This window comes from Pan troglodytes, chromosome 15 (assembly GCF_028858775.2).
Source record: "Pan troglodytes isolate AG18354 chromosome 15, NHGRI_mPanTro3-v2.0_pri, whole genome shotgun sequence".
Taxonomy (NCBI): Eukaryota; Metazoa; Chordata; class Mammalia; order Primates; family Hominidae; genus Pan; species Pan troglodytes.
Genome location: NC_072413.2, coordinates 71,517,556 through 71,539,985, shown reverse-complemented (window position 1 = coordinate 71,539,985; position 22,430 = coordinate 71,517,556). Strand labels below are relative to the sequence as shown.

General features: G+C 47.3%; 1 protein-coding gene and 1 long non-coding RNA gene across 2 annotated transcripts; one reads left to right on the top strand and one right to left on the bottom strand.

Annotated features, from left to right (window-relative positions):
- Window positions 1–5,997: 5,997 nt before the first annotated feature.
- On the bottom strand, window positions 5,998–13,537 carry ACOT2 (acyl-CoA thioesterase 2). Its single transcript, XM_016926374.3, has 4 exons — window positions 13,390–13,537; window positions 11,800–12,405; window positions 8,078–8,280; window positions 5,998–6,748 (listed from the first exon to the last, which is right to left on the bottom strand). Exons 1-4 carry the CDS (start codon window positions 13,520–13,522, stop codon window positions 6,143–6,145), a joined length of 1,548 nt encoding a protein of 515 aa, XP_016781863.3. The 5' UTR covers window positions 13,523–13,537; the 3' UTR covers window positions 5,998–6,142.
- LOC107968208 (uncharacterized) lies at window positions 11,815–13,731 on the top strand. The gene is made up of 3 exons (XR_010151210.1): window positions 11,815–12,740; window positions 13,130–13,477; window positions 13,590–13,731. It is a non-coding gene; the product is annotated as an uncharacterized LOC107968208 (long non-coding RNA).
- Window positions 13,732–22,430: the final 8,699 nt, after the last annotated feature.

Sequence of the window (22,430 nt, the reverse complement as noted above, 5' to 3'; positions counted from 1 at the left end):
GACAGGAATGTTCTCTACTTCCTGGGGGTGTTTAAAACATTAAATAATAATTAGCTCTAATAGCTAACACATTGAAGCCTGATGCCCAGGGCTTGATGCATGATCGTTAATTCCTCCCAACAAGATGGGATTGTTGTTATACCCATTGTATTGAGGCCTGGAGCCCCTGAGATACACACACACACACACACACACACACACACACACACACACACACACAGACACACACACATCACGAGGCATTTGGGAAGTGACTGGCATGAGGGTGGAACCCTCATTAATGGGATTGGTGCCCTTATAAAACAGGTTGAAGAGAGCTGCCTTGCTCCTTCCACTAGGTAGGACACAAGATGGTGCCATCTATGAGGAACAGGCCCTCACCAGACACCAGATCTGTGGGTGCCTTGATCTTGGATTTCCTAGCTTCCAAAACTGTGAGCAATACATTTCTGTTGTTTATAAATTACCCAGTCTAACACATTTTGTTACAGCAGTTGAAGAGACTAAGACAAGTGTCCTCACCACCAGAAAAGAAAAAAAAAAAAAAAAAAAGTGTGAGGTGATGGATAGGTTAATTACCTGGAATTACCTGGTTAATTACCTGTGAATCCTTTCACAGCATCTTAATATACACATATCAAAACACTATGTTGGGTTGGCACAGTGGTTCACGCCTATAATCCCAGCACTTTGAGAGGCCAAGGTGGGAGTGTAACTAAGCAGGTTAGCAGCTTAGCCTCAAACCTTAAGACTTTTTTTTCCTTTCCCCCTTTCTCCTCCCCCAACGAGTCTCAAGATATAACTCTGAGACCATCTGCATATGAGTTTCCTTTCATCTTGAAATACACCCTCAGAATGTGCTGAACCTCCACGCCCTTTCTTTTCCCATTCTATGCTTCCGTGCCTTATGCACATGTATTTACCTAGATGCTTGTTAAGTACACACCATTACCTGGTCATATATTTCCTTCAGCTTCAGGGACTGGATCTGGATATGGACCAGATACCTCTAGCCACCATGATGGCACTGGCTCCTTCACCAGATGAAACAATACTTCAAAACAAGCCAGTGGAGCAGGTCACGCCACCCGACAACTCCTAGTTCCGCTGCCTCTTCTGCACTCCAAACTCTCTCTTCAAAAGCTCCTGGATTCCCTCCACAAATTGAAAAGTGGAAATATTTGCAAATAACTGCACTCACTTCTCCCCTTGCTAGCATGGATAATAAAACTCACTCTCTTTATTACACTTCACTCTTATTATATTGGCTTCTTTTTACAAGTGGCGAGCAGCTGGACCCTTCTACTGATTACAGGAGGATCACTTGAGGCCAGGAGTTCGAGACCAGCCTGGGCAACATAAGATGCTGTTTCTACAAAAAATTAAAAATTAGCTGGGCATGGTGGCAAATACCTATAGTCTCAGCTACTCAGGAGGCTGAAGTGGGAGGATGGGTTGAGCCCCCAGGAGTTTGAGGCTGCAATGAGCTATGATAGCGCCACTGCACTCCAGCCTGGCCAAAGCCTGTCTCTTAAAACAAAAACAACCCCCTGCCCCACCCATCACTTTGTATACTTTTTATTTTTTGAGACAGGGTCTCACTCTGTTGTCCAGGCTGGAGTGCAGTAACACAATCTTGGCTCACTGCAACCTCTGACTCCCAGGTTCAAGCGATTCACCCACCTCAGCCTCCCAAGTAGCTGGGACTACAGGTGCACACCACCATGTGGGCCTGGTAAATTATTTTATTTTTTGGTAGAGATGGAGTTTTACCATGTTGGCCAGGCTGCTCTCGAACTTCTGACTTCAAATGATCCACCCACCTTGGCCTCCCGAAGTGATGGAATTACAGGCATGAGCTACCGTGCCTGGTCCATGTTATACACTTTAAATATGCTTTTAAAAACCATGCCCATTGGACGTGGGTATTGTTTACGTAGTGGTTCCCTTTAAAATTATTCATGATGGCCAGGTGCAGTGGTGTATGCCTGTAATCCCAGCACTTTGGGAGAGGCCAAGGTGGGAAGATTGCCTGAGCCCAGGCGTTTAAGACCAGCATGGGCAACATAGGGAGACCCCATCTCTACTTTTTTTTTTTTTTTTTTTTGAGACAGCGTTTTGCCCTTTTGCCCAGGCTGGAGTGCAGTGGCACCATCTCGGCTCACCGCAACCTCCACCTTCCGGTTTCAAGTGATTCTCCTGCCACAGCCTCCCGAGTAGCTGGGATTACAGGCCCCCAGCACCACGCTCGGCTAATGTTTGTAGTTTCAGTAGAGATGGGGTTTCACCATGTTGACCCGGCTGGTCTCAGACTCCCGACCTCATGATCCCCTCGCCTTGGCCTCTCAAAGAGCTGGGATTACAGGCATGAGCCACCACACCCAGCGTTTTTTTTTTTTTTTTTAATTTTTTTGAGACGGAATTTCATTCTTGTTGCCTAGGCTGGAGTACAATGGCGTGATCTCGGCTCACTGCAACCTCTGCCTCCTGGCTTAAAGCAATTGTCCTGCCTCAGCCTCCCAAGTAGCTGGGATTATAGGCGCATGCCACCATACCTGGCTGTTTTTTTTTTTTTTTTTTTTTTGAGACGGAGGCTGGCTGTCGCCCAGGCTAGAGTGCAGTGATGTGATTTCAGCTCACTGCAAGCTCCACATCCTGGGTTCACGCCATTCTCCTGCCTCAGCCTCCCGAGTAGCTGGGACTACAGGCACCCGCCATCACGCCCTGCTAATTTTTTGTATTTTTAGTAGAGATGGGGTTTCACTGTGTTAGCCAGGATGGTCTTGATCTCCCGACCTCGTGACCGCCCACCTTAACCTCCCAAAGTGCTGGGATTACAGGCGTGAGCCACCGCGCCTGGCCAATTTTTGTATTTAGTAGAGACAGGGTTTCATCACATTGGTCAGGCTGGTCTCGAACTCCTGACCTCAGGTGATCTGCCCACCTTGGCCTCCCAAAGTGCTGGGATTACAGAGGCATAAGCCACCGCACCCAGCCTCTATTTTAAAATCAATCAATCAATCATTATGGAGCATGTTAGTTTAATGAACTTTTTGGTCTATTTCACCACGTTCACAGCTTGCATGGGTTGAAAATAAAAAGAAAAATGCCTGTCAAATAACTAATAAAGACTAACTAGGCTGGGCCCGGTTGCTCATGCCTATAATCCAATCAGTGTGGTAGGCCAAGATGGACAGACTGCTTGAGCCCAGGAGTTTGAGACCAGCCTGGGCAACATGGTGAAACCTTGTCTCTGCAAAAATACAAAAATTAGCTGGGCATGGTGGCATGTGTCTGCAGTCCCAGCTACCCAGGGGGCTGAGGTGGGAGGATCACTTGAGTCTTGGAGATCAAGACTGTAGTGAGCGGAGATCATGTTACTGCCACTGCACTCTAGCCTGGGTGAGAGATCCTGTCTCAAAAAAAAAAAAAAAAGATGAAATGTCAAGAGGCTGATAGGTGATCTGAACCCCTGTGATGCTTTTTAAAATTTTTCATGTTATTAAAACATTTTTTTGCCAGGTGCGGTGGCTCACGCCTGTAATCCTGGCACTTTGGGAGGCCAAGCTGGGTGGATCACCTGAGGTCAGGAGTTCGAGACCAGTCTGACCAACATGGCAAAACCCCATCTCTACTAAAAATACAAAATTTAGCTGGGCATGGTGGCAGGTGCCTGTATTCCCAGCTACTTGGGAGGCTGAGGCAGGAGAATCACGTGAACCCAGGAGGCGGAGGTTGCAGTGAGCCAAGATCAAGCCATTGTACTCCAGCCTGGGCAACACAGTGAGACTCTGTCTCAAAAAAAAAAATTGTTTTTATAAGATCATGTCCCACTATGTTACCCAGGCTGACTTGAACTCCTGGGCTCAAGCAATCCTACTGCCTCAGCCTCCCAAGTAGCTGGGATTACAGGCATGTGCTTCTACACCCACCAGCTCATCTGTAGTGCTTTTAATATTCACCAGCCCGAATTTCTAAGAATGGGGAATAGGGTCCCTAAGGTCTCAAAAGGGCTTCAGCAGACTCAAGTTTGGGATCTAGCATCTACTAAAACAAGTTTTAACTATTGCACTTTTCTAAGAGAGTCATATACTATATAATTGCACGAGAAAAGATAAAACAATATGACTTGAAATTTTGTGTTGTGGCCTGGCATCTTGGGGTGGGACTTGGCCAGGCCAGCTATGAGCAACTGTCCCAGATTGCATCATCTCTAAGAGTTTTCAGAGCCTCAGGTCATGTGTACTCTAAATGGGGCTCTATGCCCAGCACTGGCATTCTTGTGGAAGTTTGGAGACATGGCACCAGCTGCATTCCTGGGTTGCAGAGTAACACAGGAGGTAGCTTCATCTCAGGGTATCATCTCTCTACTGTAGATCTGGTTATATTCTACTGCTACAAAACCATGAATTCCTTTAGAAAAAAGGTGCCGGAAGCTGGCAGCGGTGGCTCACACCTGTAATTTCAGCACTTTGGGAGGCTGAGGCAGGAGGATTGTTTGAGCTCGGTAATTCAAGGCTAGTCTGGGCAACACTGGGAGACCCCATCTGTACAAAAAATTAAAAATTAGCCAGGCATGGTGGTATGTGCCTGTGTGGTCTCAGCTGCTAGGGAGGCCGAGGTGGGAGAATAGCTTAAACCTACGAGGTTGAGACTGCAGTGAGCCGTGACTGTGCCACTGCACTCCAGCCTGGGCAACAGAGTGAGACCCTCTCTCAAAAAAAAAAAAGAAAGAAAAGAATAATAAATTAAGGTTTTTTTTCCCTTTAAATACAACTAAGGTTTAAAAAAAAAAGTTTATTGTGGAACTATTTATATCAAGTGATATAAATATTGTCTTGTCTTTTTTTTTTTTTTTTGAGGCCGTGTCTTGCTGTTGCCCAGGCTGGAGCACAGTAGCACGATCTCAGCTCACTGCAACCTCTGCCTCCAGGGCTCAAGTGGTTCTCCCACCTCAGCCTCCCCAGTAGCTGGGACTACAGGCATGCACCACCAATGTCTGGCTATTTTTTTGTAGAGACGGGGTATTGCCATGTTGCCCAGGCTTGTCTTGAACTCCTGAGCTCAAGCAATCCACTGGCCTTGGTCTCCCAAAGTGCTGGCATTACAAGTGTGAGCCACCAACGCCAAGCCTAAATTGTTATTTAACTTCACATTTGTCATTGTTAAAATCACTTATGTAATTCATCTCAATAATGTTTTATCAGCTTTTGAAACAAATCCTAAAAGTCCATATGTATAAACAGGAATGTAAAATTTATTTGCACTAGGAGAATCCTTATTAATCCAAGGAGAAGATATCAAAGAACTAAATATGTATTGGTTTTGAAAATTTTTAGTAGTTTTATATCTAACTAGTAATCAGTTTATAGGCAAGATGTTAACTTCCATTCTTAAAGGAGGAACTCAAATCTGATACACTTTTTATATTATGTGCTTTTCTTCCACAGTAGGTAATCATTTAATTAATTAATTAATTAATCAATTTTTGAGGCAGAGTCTTGCTCTGTTGCCCAGGCTGGAGGGTAGTAGCACAATCTTTTCTCACTGCAACCTCTTCTCACTGCAACCTCCCCCTCCCAGGTTCAAGCAATTCTCCTGCCTCAGCCTCCCAAGTAGCTGAGACTACAGGTGCCCACCACCACGCCTGGCTAATTTTTTGTATTTTTAGGAGAGACAGGGTTTCACCATGTTGGCCAGGCTGGTCTCAAACTCCTGACCTCAAGTGATCCGCCCACCTCAGCCTCCCAAAGTGCTGGCATTACAGGTGTGAGCCACCACGCCTGGCTCACTTATACTCATTCAGCAAATAATTATTGAACTCCATTTACGTACCAGACACTGTTAATTGATGTTACTCACTTTTCCTTTCAGAACTAAAGCCTTATCAGTTGTGTGTTGAGATAGGAAGAGGAGACTTTTTCCACTTGTGTTTTCTACAGTTACTCCCTTCCCAAACTGATAAAGTATACGGTTTATAAAAATCTTAAAAACTCATTCTTACTGGTAAATTCATTTTAATAATGAGGGGAAAAAACGTTAGTTATTAAAAACAAAAGAATGAATACACATACACACACTAAATGTGGCAGATGTTTCCAGGAGAGATTAGCAACAGAGAGGCCACATGATCAAATAAAAATTACAGTTTTGCTGGGATTGTCCCCTCGTGGCCACCCAAGTGTTTGTGGAAGAAAGTCTGGAGTTGTTTCCAAGCATCCACCTGAGCCATGGCATGAGCCCTGGGCTCCCCTCCCCAGATAATAGGACTGCCCACCAAGGCATGTAGGGAAGCCCGGCACAGGGGGAAGTAAGGAGGCTCAATATAGTGCCCTGTCTCTGGGTAACAGATGATCTGGGGCTTTCTCCTCCCATGGGCCTGCAAGCGTTTACAGGCCTCATTAGCATAGAACTCACTCTTCCAGTTGTGGTCATCCTGACCTACCAGGAACAGGAAGGTGCTCTCTGCCCTTTCCACAGGAATGAAGCTCTTCTGGTCAGGTCCTTCCAAAGGGCTGTTCAGGACATCCACAATGTCTGCATAGCCATCTTTGGTCACCTTGATGCGATTTCTGTTGACGCCCACAGGGGGCAGGGTCTCGCCCTTGTAGCGTAAGGTTCCCCCAACATTGGCCACAGAGCCGTTGATGACGACAGCAGCCGTGATGCCCTTCAGGAAAGAGGCCATGGAAAGGCAGAGCTCACCCCCTTTGGAAATTCCAAGCAGCCCAACTCCTGGACCTTTTACCTGAGAAAGGGACAAAGGAAAAAGAAGAAGGATGATTCCACAAACAGTGGAATATGGTGAGTTGTGCCCACCCTGGAAGTTAGTTGAACCTGAGTCTGAATCTGGGTTCTACCATTTACCCAGATTTGCAACTTTGGGAATTTACCTCCCCTCTATCTCTTCCTTTCCACAATTTGTCCATCACCACTCTTGGTGATAACCATGTGGAAGATCTATCAATTACTCTGGTTTCTCAGTTCCTTAATCTCGTACCATGATCTTTTTCTGTCTCCCACCTGAGCCACCCATTCCCACTGTCATAACTAAACTGAGTCATCATCAACAAGTACATCATCTCATGGCCGGGCGTGGTAGCTGACGCTTGTAATCCCAACAGTTTGGAAGGCTGAGGCGGGTGGATCATTTGAGGTCAGGAGTTTGAGATCAGTCTGGCCAACATGGTGAAACATCATCTCTACTAAAAATACAAGAATTAGCCGGGCAGTAGTGGCACGCGCCCGTAGTCCCAGCTACATGGGAGGCGGAGGCAGAAGAATCAATTGAACCTGGGAGGTGGAGTTTGCAGTGAGCCGAGATCATGCCATTGCACTCCAGCCTGGGTGACACAGCAAGACTCCATCTCAAAAAAAAAAAAAAAAAACAGAACATACTGGAATTTAAAATTGCATAACAACAATGACGAATCTCTTTACTAGCAGGAAATATAGTAATATAGAATTGAATAGAAACTGTCTATAAGCGGCCAGGTGTGGTGGCTCATGCCTGTAATTCCAGCACTCTGGGAGGCCAAGGTGGGCAGATCACTTGAGGTCAGGAGTTTGAGACCAGCCTGGCCAACATGGCGAAACCCCATCTCTACTAAAAAAAAAAAAAAAAAAAAAAATACATTAGGCTGGGCATAGTGGCTCATGCCTGTAATCCAACACTTGGGGAGGTCAAAGCAGGTGGATCATTTGAGGTCAGGAGTTCAAGACCAGCCTGACCAATATTGTGAAACCCCGCCTCTACTAAAAATACAAAAATTAGCCAAGCATGGTGGCAGGTGCCTGTAATCCCAGCTACTCGGGAGGCTGGGGCACAAGAATCACTTGAACTTGGGAGGTGGAGGTTGCAGTGAGCCAAGATCGCACCACTGGACTCCAGCCTGGCAACAGAGTGAGACTCCATCTCAAAAAAAGAAAGAAACTGTCTATAAGAAGTGACTAAAAAAGGTAGTGTGTGTTGGGGTAGGGAATGGCTGTCATGAATGAGCTAACTTCTGTGAAAACCCAGACCATTTAAGAAGAGACCTGATACATCATAGCCCATAAATCTGAGAGAAGAACTCGCCTCAGGATGACTGAGCAAGTAGTTCACAGCTTCTTCAAAGTACTCCAGATGGAGCGTCTCCATGGTCTTGGGTAGGTCTTCATAGTTATAATAAGCCAGAGCCATCACAGCAAAACCCTTCCCAGCCAGCAGACTAGCCCGATACTCCAGCAGGCCACCTCCAGTTCCGAACATGTCCACAATCCCAGGAAAGGGCCCAGGTTCTTGGGAAGAAACAAAACAAAATGCAAAACTAAGCTATTCCTGAAAGTTGGATGGTTTCTTATCAAGTTAAACATATACTTACCACACATGTGACCCAGCAATCCCACTCCTAGGTATCTACCCACGAGAAATGAAAACCTGTGTTCGTCCAGAAACTTCTGGCAAGTGCTTATAGTGACTTTATTCATTGTAGCCAAAGACTGGACACAACCCAAATGTCCTTTAACTGGTGAATGAATCCATTTAATGGTGCACCACCAAGAAACAAAAAGAAAGACTGCTACATAGAAGAGCACAAATTCCTCTCCAGTGCACTCAACAGAATGCACTTATTCAATGGAGACAGACTCAAAAGGCTACTCATTCTGATTGACTCCACTTACTGAATATTTTTATCATTTACATTAAAGGTTTTGTGTTTCACACAAAATTAATAATAATGCAGGCTGGGTCTGGTGGCTCATGCCTGTAATCCCAGCACTTTGGGAGGCTGAGACGGGTGGATCACCTGAGGTCAGGAGTTCAAGACCAGCCTGGCCAACATGGTGAAACCCCGTCTGTACTAAAAATACAAAAATTAGCCGGGTGTGGTGGCGGCCACCTGTAATCCCAGCTACTCGGGAGGCTGAGGGAGGAGAATCGCTTGAACCCGGGAGGTGGAGGTTGCAGTGAGCCAAGATTGTGCCACTACTCCAGCCTGGGCGAAAGAGCGAGACACTGTCTCAAAAAAAAAAAAAAAAAAAAAAAAAAAATGCAAACACCTTATAGGCAACACTTTTAAGACATAGTTCAGTGCTGCTACCTGCAAACCATCAACGTCCCACAGGCCCCTGTGCCCTTTCCTCTCTTTCCAGTATCCTGGACTTTCTGTGTATCACTCTTGGTTTTCTTCATAGTATTTACCACTTAGATTATGTACCTTAATATTTTATTTTGCCTAGTTTTTGAATTATATCTAAATGGAATGATAATGTGTTCTCCTAGGGTTTGACTGTTTCACTCAATGGTGGTTTGGAGATTCATCCATGTTGATTCTTTTTTTTTTTTGTATATCTTGATAGATGTTGATTCTTGTAGCTGTAGTTCAATCACTTTGACTGCTAGAAATATACCTCAATTTATTAATCTGTTCTATTGTTGATGGACATTTGGACTGTTTCCAGTTGACTTTGCTCTTTTTTTAAATTAATCCAGACTGCTCATCTGCAATGGCTTTCCTCTTATAAGGAATATGCCTCCTGGTGCACATGTACAAGTAGAATAACATATTTAACTTTGTAAGTTAAGACAAATTGTTGCCCAGAGCAGATGAACATGTTGACTCCTTCTAGCAGTGAGTTTATTTCCTCCACATACTGGTCAGCAATTGATAATGCTAGCTTCTAAAAGTGGGCTACTTCTGAGGGTGTGAAATGTACTCTGTTGTTTTATTTTGCATTTCTTTGATTATTAATAAGGATAAGCATCATTTTTACACTGGCTGATTGCTCTTTATGTAATATAAAAGTATCCAGTAACCTCAAATTTCCATTTGACAGGAAGAGGCTTTCCTATTGTAAATGCTAATTTACATAAATCTTAACATACTGTGCGAATTGAAAGAAAAGTTGCAAAAATGAGAAACTTTTAAAGAACATTTCTGGGCCCCATACCCCTAGGATCCCGAGAAACCCCAGTGCCCCAGCAGCGATGAGCACAGCCCATGCATGTGCTGATGGACAGGGACCGCATGCTGGCAGCTTCCAGACAGCGTCCTGCGGGGCTTCAGCCGCCGCTTCTCAGGGAGCTGCATGTGACACTGCAGCAGCACCGCAGCTTCCTGGTCTGGAAGCAGTACCGCACCCTGCTGCCGGACCTGGTGGATAAAGTGGCCCATGGGTGTGAAGCCCTAGGCTTTGCCCTAGTCTTGAAGCCCAACCCCGGAGGGCCTTGCAAGAGATGAAGCACATGCAAAACACCGAGGTCTTCACACTGCACCAGGCCCTGCCAAAGTATGACCACTGTGTGGGTGAGAAGCACCGCTGGGTAGAGCAGCACCTGGAGCCCCAGCTTGTGGAGTGAATTATCCTGACAATGGACAAGACCGTGGTCTTTGGGGACTTGCTCACTGATGACAAGGATACCATTCGAGGCCAAGAGGAGAGGCCACAATAGTACCTGGTCCTGCCATGCATAGGGCAGCGGCTGCTCTCCTGGAATGGTAACAGGAGGGAGATCATAGCCAGCCAGCGGGGAGCTAGGCAGCAGGAACGAACAGGCCCTGCAGGGGGCAGCAGCTGCAGCTGGAGCAATGGTGGGCGGGCAGGCACCAAAACCTCTGCACTGTCACAGGCCCAGCCACCTGGCACCTCCTAGCTGCCATGGAAATAGTGAGAAAACCAGCCGGAATTCTTATTTAAAAAAAAAAAAAAAGGGCTTCCTAGTCAATACATAAATAAGAACATTAAAAAATTGAAACTACCTGAATTTTTTTTTTTTTTTTTAAGATAGAGTCACTCTTGTCCTCCAGGCTGGAGTGCAATGGCATGATCTCAGCTCACTGCAACCTCTGCCTCCCAGGTTCCAGCGATTCTCCTGCCTCAACCTCCTAAGTAGTTGGGACTACAGGCGTGCACCACCACGCCTGGCTAATTTTTGTATTTTTAGTAGAGATGGGGTTTCACCATGTTGGCCAGGCTGGTCTCGAACTCCTGACCTCAGGTGATCCGCTGGCCTCGGCCTCCCAAAGCGCTAGGATTACAGGCGTTAGCCACCGCGCCCGGCCTGTTTTGTTTTTAATATAAGTGTCTTTTTCCCTTTCCTTACAATGTTTTTTTTTTTTTTTTTTTTTTTTGAGACGGAGTCTCGCTGTCGCCCAGGCTGGAGTGCAGTGGCGCGATCTCGGCTCACTACAAACTCTGCCTCCCGGGTTCACACCATTCTCCTGCCTCAGCCTCCCGAGTAGCTGGGACTACAGGCGCCCGCTACTACGCCCAGCTACTGTTTTGTATTTTTAGTAGAGACGGGGTTTCACCGTGTTAGCCAGGATGGCCTCAATCTTCTGATCTCGTGATCTGCCCGCCGAGACTTCCCAAAGTGCTGGGATTACAAGCGTGAGCCACTGCGCCTGGCCCTTACAATGTCTTTTAACTGAGCACTAGGTTTGAGGGACCTCTCAGTTTTGGAGCGGCAGGGACACTTCCCCAATCAGCTTTCCATTCCATTCCTGTTTCTTTACACTAACCTCCGGAAGGTTGGAAGCTACATCCCTTCTTCGTGTGAAAAGGGCAGGGACGGAAAAAAAAAAAAAAAAGTGTAACTCCCCTGAAAGTGCCGGGCGCGGTGGCTCACCCTGTAATCCCAGCTCTTAGGGAGGCAGAGGCGGGAAGATAGCTTGAGACCAGGAGTTCGAAACCTGCCTGGGCAATATAGCCCGGGGGCGGGGGAGGAGGCATACACATAAGCGAAAAGCGCGGGGCGGCGGAGACACACAAAGTGAAAAGCGAACGAACACGGAACAATTAGCAGAGGTGAGTCACCTGGCGGCAGGAAGAGAGTGCCTCGCACCCGGCCCACGCGCACCGGCTCGCGCCGCACCCCGGGCGGGAGGAAGTAGCGCTCGTGCCGCACCCGGCACAGCAGCCGCCCGGGGTCGGGGTCGTGGCCATCCAGCACCTCCAGCTCCACGGCCAAGGGCGTTCGCACGTCGCGCTTCACCAGCCGCACCAAAGGTTTCTCGGGCTCCAAGGCCCAGAGCAGCCCCATGGGCTCAAGCCCCACGAAGCTGCCGCCCAGCGCGGGCGCGCGCTCCAGGTCCAGCTCGCCAAGGGTGTCGGCGCGGTAGCGCGCGTGGGCCTGGAAAAGCGCGCCCTTCTCGTCGCGCAGGGACGCGCGCAGCGTTACCGGCTGCTCCGGGGCTAGGCCGCGTACTGCGATTCGCACTGGTTCGTCCCAGCAGCAGCGGCCCGCAGGCTCCAGGATCAACGTCGCCGCCATCCGAGCAGGAACCCTAATGATCTGACCAACCTGCCTCAGCTGTGGAGACCCCAGGAACTGCGCCGAACTCTTCAGGCTCCATTGGTACAGCCGGGACGCTCGAAGGACAGCAGGAGATGAGGCCATTTTGAATTCAGACCTGAGAACAACTGAATGGGGGTGGGGAGAAAGAAGCTTGTTAGACATCCTCTCGGGCTGCCGTCGCAGGCTAAGCGCCCACTAGGGCAGAGCTGTCTGCTAACGTGAGCGGGGAAGGCCAGAGTCCAGCCGATCAGCCAGACCAAATATAGACACACTGGAACTTGCTTAAAGTCTCCTGTGTTGAAACCTCCACTTTATGTTGGAAAGCTACTTCCTAGTTTTGCTTTTCAGAAGCTTGCTGGCCTGCGGAACGGGCTGGACCAGGGCTGGTTCTTAAAGAACCAGGCAGCTAGCAGTCTCCAGGCTCCAAACTCCTGATGGCGAAGAGGAATGCAGAGCTGGAGTTAGTTTTGATCACTTTGTTGAATAATTCACACTCATTACTAATCTTAGGGCTTTTCTTTCAAAATCTGCGCCATGGTGTTTTGCTTTTGTGTTCTCTGTATATGCCTATCCTCCACATCAATCCCACATCGAAGGGTGCTGGCTTCTTACTAAGCTGTGTGACCTCTGAGCTTCATTCCTTACAAGTGTAAAAATAGCCAAATGGGGTAATAGTAATTTCTCAAACTCCTGACTTTGTAATCCGCCCGCCTCGGCCTCCCAAAATGCTAGGATTTACAGGCATGAGCCACCGCGCCCGGCTAATAGTTATTATTTTGTTATACTGGTTTCTCAATTATTGTCCCAGTCAGGCAAGTGTTAATTTTTTTTTTTTTTTTTGAGAGACAGGGTCTCACTACATTGCCAGCCTGGAGTACAGCAGCAGTTTACCATCACTGCACTTACAAACCTCCAACTCCTGGTGCTCAAGCCATCTTCCTGACTCTGCCTCTCAAATACCTCAAAGGACTACCGGAGCTCCCCATGCATCGCGCTTTTTTCTACTTTTTCATAAGCTACTGGTTTCACCAGAGGTGTGTGTTTTTTTTTTCATCACTTAAGCTTTAGGCCCCTGCCAAGCCCTTGTACCTGATTTTATAATTTCCTACCTGTGTAATTAGAGAAACCTATAAATGTGTAGGCTTCAAACCCACAAAACCTGTGTTTGCCTCTGCGCCTAATAAGGCTGTCCTCAAGGTAAGCCTTTTTATCTCGTTCCAAATCTCTCATGTCCCACGTCATTAATCATACAATTCCCTGTCAGTTCTAATTACCTTTGTATAACACCTCAAGTATGTTCTGTGCCTAGAACTCTCAGGAAGTAAGAAGGCAAATAATTCTGTGTCTGGAATTGGTTCCTTCTGGTGGATTCTTGGTCTCGCTGACATCGAGAATGAAGCCGCAGACCCTCGCAGTGACTGTTACAGTTCTTAATACAGTTCTGAAAAGTAGTGTGTCTGGAGTTTGTTTCCTCTGATGTTCAGATGCGTCCGGAATGTGTTCCTTCTGGTGGGTTCGTGGTCTCGCTTCTCACCGACTTCAAGAGTGAAGCCACAGACCTTCAAGGTGAGTGTTACAGCTCATAAAGGCAGCAGGTCCAGAGTTGTTTTTCTTGTTCCTCTCAGTGGGTTCATGGTCTTGGCTTCAGGAGTGAAGCTGTATACCTTCACGGTGTTACAGCTCTGAAATGCAGTATGGACCCAAAGAAGGAGCAGTAGCAAGGTTTATTGTGAAGTACAAAAGAACAGAGCTTCCATCAGCCTGGAGCGGAATTCACGGAGGTTACCACTACTAGCTGGGGTGACCAGCTTTTATTCCCTTATTTGGCCCTGCTCACGTCCTGCTGATTGGTCCATTTTACAGAGCCTGATTTTCCATTTTACAGAGTGCTGATTGGTTCGTTTTTACCCAGTGCTGATTGGTGCGTTTACAAACCTTTAGCTAGACACAGAGTGCTGATTGGTGCATTTACAATCCTTTAGCTAGACAAAAAAGTTCTCCAAGTCCCCACCCAACCCAGAAGCCCAGCGGTCTTCACCTCTCAATAGTAGCTAATGGTTAATACTTACAAGAACCCTATCAGTAAATTAAGGCCCAGAGAATTTAACTGATTTTCTGAAGATCACACAGCTAGAAAGTGGAAGTTGGGCAAGATGGCTCACCCCTGTAATCCCAGAGGCTGAGGTGGCAGGGTTGCTTAAGGCCAGGAGTTTCGCACCAACCTGGACAACATAGCAAGACCCTGTCTCTAAAAAGAAAAAGGGGATGGGCGCGGTGGTCACACCTGTAATCCCAGCACTTTGGGAGGCTGAGGCGGGTGAATCATGAGGTCAGGAGATCGACACCATCCTGGCTAACACAGTGAAACCCCATCTCTACTAAAAAAAAAATACAAGAAATTAACTGGGCATGGTGGCAGGTGCTTGTAGTCCCAGCTGCTCCAGAGGCTGAGGCAGGAGAATGGCGTGAACCCCAGAGGCGGAGCTTGTGAGAGGTGACAGCGTGCTGGCCACCCTCACAGCACCTCCTCTGCCTGGGCTCCCACTTTGGCGGCACTTGAGAAGCCCTTCAGCCCACCGCTGCACTGTGGGAGCCCCTTTCTGGGCTGGCCAAGGCCGGAGCCGGCTCCCTCAGCTTGCAGGGAGGTGTGGAGGGAGAGGCGCGAGTGGGAACTGAGGCTGCGCGCTGCACTTGCGGGCCAGCTGGAGTTCTGGGTGGGCATGGGCTTAGTGGGCCCCACACTGGGAGCCGCCAGCTGGCCCTGCCAGCCCTGGGCAATGAGGGGCTTAGCACCTGGGCCAGCGGCTGCGGAGGGTATGCTGGGTCCCCCAGCAGTGCTGGCCCACTGGCGCTGTGCTCAATTTCTCGCTGGGCCTTAGCTGCCTTCTCACGGGAAAGGGCTTAGGACCTGCAGCCCTCCATGCCTGAGCCTCCCCCCGCCTCCGTGGGCTCCTGTGCAGCCTGAGCTTCCCTGACGAGCGCCGCCCCCTGCTCCACGGAGCCCAGTCCCATCGACCACCCAAGGGCTGAGGAGTGTGGGCTCACCGCGCGGGACTGGCAGGCAGCTCCACCTGCAGCCCCAGTGCACGATCCACTGGGTGAAGCCAGCTGGGCTCCTGAGTCTAGTGGGAACTTGGAGAACCTTTATGTCTAGCTAGGGGATTGTAAATACACCAATAGGCACTCTGTATCTAGCTCAAGGTTTGTAAACATACCAATCAGCACCCTGTGTCTAGCTCAGGGTTTGTGAATGCACCAATCAACACTCTGTATCTAGCTACTCTGGTGGGGACTTGGAGAACCTTTGTGTCAACACTCTGTATCTAACTATTCTGGTGGGGACGTGGAGAACTTTTGTGTCTAGCTGAGGAATTGTAAACGCACCAATCAGTGCCCTGTCAAAACAGACCCCTCGGCTCTACCAATCAGCAGGATGTGAGTGGGGCCAGATAAGAGAATAAAAGCAGGCTGCCCTAGCCAGCAGTGGCAACCTGCTGGGGTCCCCCTTCCACACTGTGGAAACTTTGTTGTTTCGTTCTTTGCAATAAATCTTACTGCTGCTCACTCTTTGGGTCCACACTGCCTTTATGAGCTCTAACACTCACCACCAAGGTCTGTAGCTTCACTCCTGAAGCCAGCGAGACCATGAACTCACCGGGAAAAACGAACAACTCCAGACACGCCGCCTTAAGAGCTGTAACACTCACCGCGAAGGTCCGCAGCTTCAGTCCTAAGCCAGCGAGACCACGAACCCACCAGAAGGAAGAAACTCCGAACACATCCGAACATCAGAAGGAACGAACTCTGGACATGCCACCTTTAAGAGCTGTAATGCTCCCGTGAGGGTCCACGGCTTCATTCTTGAAGTCAGTGAGACCAAGAATCCACCAATTCTGGACACACTTGCAGTGAGCCGAGATTGGGCCACTGCACTCCAGCCTGGGCGACTGAGCAAGACTCCTCAGGAAAAAAAAAAAAAAAGGAAAAGAAAAAGGGAGAGGGTTCATACCTTTGAAATCTGATTCTCAAGACTGGGCTCTGAACAACTATGCTTTAACTGTCTCTCACATGATGTTGAAGAAGATTTAGAAAAGAAACTCATATATTGATGAATGTATAAACTGGTATGACCTTTTCATGGCAATCAGTGCAAAAATACTTAAAAGATCCCTTCTCTTTGACTCAGCTCCACGTCTAGGAATTTCTTTTAAGTAAACCTTAATGAATGTGTGTAAATATTTGGCTACAAGGATGCTTATCATATCATTTTAATAGAGAAAAAATTAGAAACAAGTGAGCAATATGAATTTGGTTTAACCAGTTTAATTGTGATGTCATAAATGAAATCAGTGTAGACATCTAAAGTTATACAGCAGAAGAATATATGATGAGCATTTTTCCATCACACTGATGAAAAAAGCAGGTTAGAGAACAGTATAAATATATTTTTTACCAAGATATTAACATTTTTTTAAAAGACTACTGAAACAATACACCAGTAGCTGGGTGCAGTGGTTCATGCTTGTAGTTCCAGCTGTTAGGAGGGAGGCCTAGGCAGGAGATTGCTTGAGCCCAGGAGGAGTTCGATACCAGCTTGGGCAACAGAGCAAGATCTCATCTCTAAAAAAAAAAAAAAAAAAAAAACAGAAAAGATAAGACATGAAAATTAAAAAACACACATCTAACTATTTCAAACTGTTGTTTCTTGAGCCTTGAGGTTTTATGCATAGTATTTGTTTATTTGTTTTTTAAGACGGGGTGTCTCACTGTGTTACCCAGGCTGGAGTGCAGTGGTGCGATCATAGCTCACTGCAGCCTCAACCTCCCAGGCTTAGCCAGTCCTCCCACCTCAGTCTCCTGAGCACCTGGGACCACAGGCATGCACCACCACACCTGGCTAATTTTTAAAATTATTTGTACAGACGGGGTCTCCCTATGTTGCCTGGTCTCGAACTCCTGGGCTTAAGCAATCCTCCCACCTTGGCCTCCCTGAGTGTTGGGATTATAGGCAAGAGCCACCACACTGGGCCATGTTTCTTTTTTTAATTTTTTTTTTTTTTTCAAGACAGAGTCTTGCTCTGTCGCCCAGGCTGGAGTGCAGTGGTCTGATCTCGGCTCACTGCAACCTCTGGCTCCCGGGTTCCAGCGATTCACCTGCCTCAGCCTCTTGAGTAGCTGGGATTACAGTCACATGCCACCACGGCCAGCTGATTTTTGTATATTTAGTATGACGGGGTTTCACCATGTTGGCCAGGCTGGTCTCAAACTCCTGACCTTGTAATCTGCCTGCCTCAGCCTCCCAAAGTGCTGAGACTACAGTCGTGAGCCACCATGTCTGGCCTTAACTCTTATTTTTTTAGAGACTAGGTCTTACTCTGTCACCCAGGTTGGAGTGCAATGGCACCATGATGGTTCATTGCAGCCTTGAACTCCTGGGTTCAAGGGATCCTCCCACCTCCTCTTCCCAAACAAGTGACCCTATCACCTCATCTTCCCAAAGCGGTGAGATTACAGGCATGCATGGCCTCATTTTAACCATTTATTTTTTTATTTATTTATTTTTAGAGACAGGGTCTTGCTATGTTGCCCAGACTGGTCTCGAACTCTGGCCTCAAGTGACCCTCCTGCCTTGGCCTCCCAAAGCGCTAGAATTACAGGCATGAGCTGCTGCAACAAGCCCATTTTAACCATTTTTAAGTGTACAAATCAATGATATTAAGTACATTACATTGTTGTACAACTATCACCATTATCCATTTCTAGAACTTTTGGAGTCTCGCTCTATCCCCCAGGCTGGAGTGCAGTGGCACGATCTCGGCTCACTGCAACCTCCGCCTCCCGGGTTCAAGTGAGTCTCCTACCTCAGCCTCCTGAGTATCTGGGACTACAGGCACGCACCACCACACCCAGCTAATTTTTCTATTTTTAGTAGAGATGGGATTTCACTGTGTTGGCCAAGCTGGTCTCAAACTCCTGACCCCAAGTGATCGGCCTGCCTCAGCCTCCCAAAGTGCTGGGATTATAGGCGTGAGCCACTGCGTCTGGCCCAGAATTTTTACATCATTCTACAATGAGAGTCTTTACCCATTAAACTATTGGGGGAACTCGCCCCCAATATTTCAATGTAGGTTCCTTCTATTTTCCATAAGAGTCGGCCGGCTGACAAATAAAGAGAGACAGTACAAAGAGAGGAATTTTACACCTGGGCCACCAGGGGTGACATCACATATCGGTAGGACCGTGATGCCCACCTGAGTCTCAGACCAGCAAGTTTTTATTAAGGGTTTCAAAAGGGGAGCGGGGGTAAGAACAGGGAGTGGGTACAAAGATCGTATGCTTCAAAAGGCAAAAGCAGAACCACTAATAAGGGTCTAACAAAGATCACATGCTTCTGAGGGAACAGGACAAAGGGCAAAAGCAGAACCACTGACAAAGGTCCAACAAAGATCACAAGGCAAAGGGCAAAAGCAGAACCACTGATAAGGGTTGTGTTCAGCGGTGCATATATTTTCTTGATAAACATCTTAAACAACAGAAAACGGGGTTGGAGAGCAGAGAACCAGTCTGACCACAAATTTACCAGGGTGGAGTTTTCCCAACCCTAGTAAGCCTGAGGGTTCTGCAGGAGACCAGGGCGTATCTCAGTCCTTATCTCAACAGCACAAGACAGACATTCCCAGAGCGGCCGTTTATAGACCTCCCACCAGGAATGCATTCCTTTCCCAGGGTATTAATATTAATATTCCTTACTAGGAAAATAATTTAGTGATATCTCTCCTACTTGCACGTCCGTTTGTAGGCTCTTTGCAAGAAGAAAAATATGGCTCTTTTTGCCTGACTCCGCAGGCTGTCAGACCTTATGGTGGTCTTCCCTTGTTCCATAAAAATCGCTGTTATTCTGTTCTTTTTCAAGGTGCACTGATTTCGTATTGTTCAAACACATGTTTTACAATCAATTTGTACAGTTAACACAATTATCACAGTGGTCCTGAGGTTATGTATATCCTCAGCTTACGAAGATAACAGGATTAAGATATTAAAGACAGGCATAAGAAATTATAAAAGTATTATTTGGGAACTGATAAATGTCCATATTAAGATGAAATCTTCACAATTTATGTTCCTCTGCCGTGGCTCCAGCCGGTCCCTCCATTCGGGGTCCTTGACTTCCCACAACATTAAACAATAACTCCTTATTCCCCACTGCCACCAGCCCCTGGCAACCACTATTCCACTTCCTGTCTCTGAATTTGACTACTTTAGGTACCTCATAAAGTGTAATTATACAGTATTTGGCCCTTCATCTCTGGCTTATTTTGCTTAGCATATTGTCTTCAAGGCTCATCCATATATTTACAACATATCATAACTTCACTCTCCCCAGGAATTTTGCTCTGTCACCCAGGCTCTGGAGTGCAGTGGCAAGATCACAGTTCACTGCAGTCTCAACACCCAGGTGCAAGCAATCCTCCCATCTCAGTCTCCCCAGTAGCTGGGACGACAAGCACGTGCCACCTCACCTGGATACTTTTTAAGTTTTTTGTAGAGATGGGGGTCTCACTTTGTTGCCCAGTCTGGTCTTGAACTTCTATATTCAAGCAATCTTCCTACCTCGGCCTCCCAAAGTGCTGGGATCATAGGCATGAGCCACCTCACACAGCCATTTCATTCATTTTTTTTGAGACAGAGTTTCACTCTTGTTGCCCGGCTGGGGTGGAGTGGCGCAATCTTGGCTCACTGCAACCTCCTGGGTTGAAGTGATTTCCTGCCTCAGCCTCCCCAGTAGCTGGGACTACAGGCGTGTGCCACCATGCCCAGCTAATTTTTGTATTTTTAGTAGAGACGGGGTTTACTGTCTTGGCCAAGCTGGTCTCGAACTCCTGACCTTGAGTAATCCGTCCGCCTCAGGCTCTCAAAGTGCTGGGATTATAGGCGTGAGCCACTGCACCTGGCCCATTTCATTCCTTTTTCTTTTTTTTTCTTTCTTTTTTTTTGAGATAAACTCTCGCTCTGTCGCCCGGGCTGGACCACAATGGCAAGATCTCGGCTCACGGCAACCTCTGCCTCCTGGGTTCAAGAGATTCTCCTGCCTCGGTCTCCTGAGTAGCTGGGATTACAGGCGCCTGCCACTACGCCTGGCTAATTTTTGTATTTTTAGTAGAGATGGAGTTTCACCATGTTGACCAGGCTGGTCTTGAACTTGTGACCTCAGGTGATCTACCCTCCTCGGCCTCCCAAAGTGCTGGGATTACAGGCCTGAGCCACCAAGCCCGGCCCATTTCATTCCTTTTTAAGGCTGAATAACATTCTGTTGTATGTATCTTCCACATTTTGTTTATCCATTCATTCACTGATGGACATTTGGGTTCTTTCCACCGTTTGGCTATTGTGAGTATGCTGCTATGAACATGGGTATACAAATATCTGTTAAAGTCCCTGCTTTCAATTCTTTTGGATATGTACCCAGAAGTAGAATTGCTGGATCACATAGTAATTCTATATTTAATTTTTTGAGGAACCTTCAACAGGGTTTTGATTTATTTTATTAGAAACAGGGTCTCCCTCTGTCACTGAGGCTGGGGTGCAGTACTGCCATCATAGCTCACTGCAGCCTCAAACTCCTGGGCTCAAATGATCCTCCTGCCTTAGCAGGGTTATAATGTTTAATTTTTTTAGTATTTAATTTTCTTTTTTTTTTTTTTGAGATGGAGTCTTGCTCTGTCGCCCAGGCTGGAGTGCAGTGGCCCAATCTTGGCTCACTGCAAGCTCCGCCTCCCGGGTTCATGCCATTCTCCTGCCTCAGCCTCCAAGTAGCTGGGACTACAGGCACCTGCCACCACGCCTGGCTAATTTTTTTGTATTTTTAGTACAGATGGGGTTTCACCGTGTTACCCAGGATGGTTTAAATCTCCTGACCTTGTGATCCGCCCAACTTGCCTCCCAAAGTGCTAGGATTATGGGCGTGAGCCACAGCGCCTGGCCCAGTCTTTACTTTTCATAACAGAAAACGTACCCTCTGCTCTTTATGGGGGTCCAACCATCTGAGTGCAGCTTGAGCCCAAGTGCTAAAGTCCATATTCAGGTTGGTCAGCAGCAGCAGTCTTGCCTGGAACCAAGAGATGGACCACCTGAATAGCATGACCTGGGTCAACGAGGTAGAGCCTTAGGCCCAGAAATCTTTCCTGCTGTCAGGATAAATTAGTTTGTTTCACAAAGGGACTCTTGAAGATCAGAATTTCTGTATCTGTAAGACTTCTATAACTTAAAGAATTTCTGTACGTGTGAAATTATACTATTAGAAATACAAGATTGAAGAGTCTCCTTGTAAAAGCTAGTGTTAATGGCTAATAATCTAGCCAGGATTTAGAGATCAGGGAAAATGGGATTGAACTGTGTGGGCAAAGGAGATTAAGTAGCAGTGGAGGAGCTGAAAGGGGAATGGAAAAGTCGACAGACAGCTTCTACTTTACCATCTGTTCTATCAGCCTGGTAATCTGACGCCTGCCAGAGCTATGTGGTCATGTGTTCCCTGCTTTGCCTCTTTCTCAGGATTTATAAACCCTTGTGGTGTGAGAATATGGAGCTGCATATATCTAGAGGGTTTTTTTTATTTTTATCTTTTGAGACTGCACTTCACTCTTGCTGCCCAGGCTGGAGTGCAATGGCCTGATCTTGGCTCACTGCAACCTCTGCTTCCTGGGTCCAAGCGATTCTCCTGCCTCAGCCTCCCGAGTAGCTGGGATTACAGGCATGCGCCACCAGGCCCAGCTGATTTTCTTTTTAAATTTTCTATTTTTAGTAGAGATGGGGTTTCACCATGTTGGTCAGGCTGGTCTCTAACTCCTGACCTCAGGTGATCCGCCACCTCAGCCTCCCAAAGCGCTGAGATTGCAGGCGTGAGCCATCGCGCCTGGCTGAGGTTTATTTTTCAAAGAATGACCAAGAGGCTGGGTGTGGTGGCTCACGGTTGTAAATCCCAGCACTTTGGGAGGCCAAGGCCGACACATCACTTGAGGTCAGGAGTTTGAGAACAGCCTGTCCAACATGGTGAAACCCCATCTCTACTAAAAGTACAATTAGTGGGGCGTGGTGGTGTGGCCTGTAATGGGAGGCTGAGACAGGAGAATTGCTTGAACCTGGGAGGCACAGG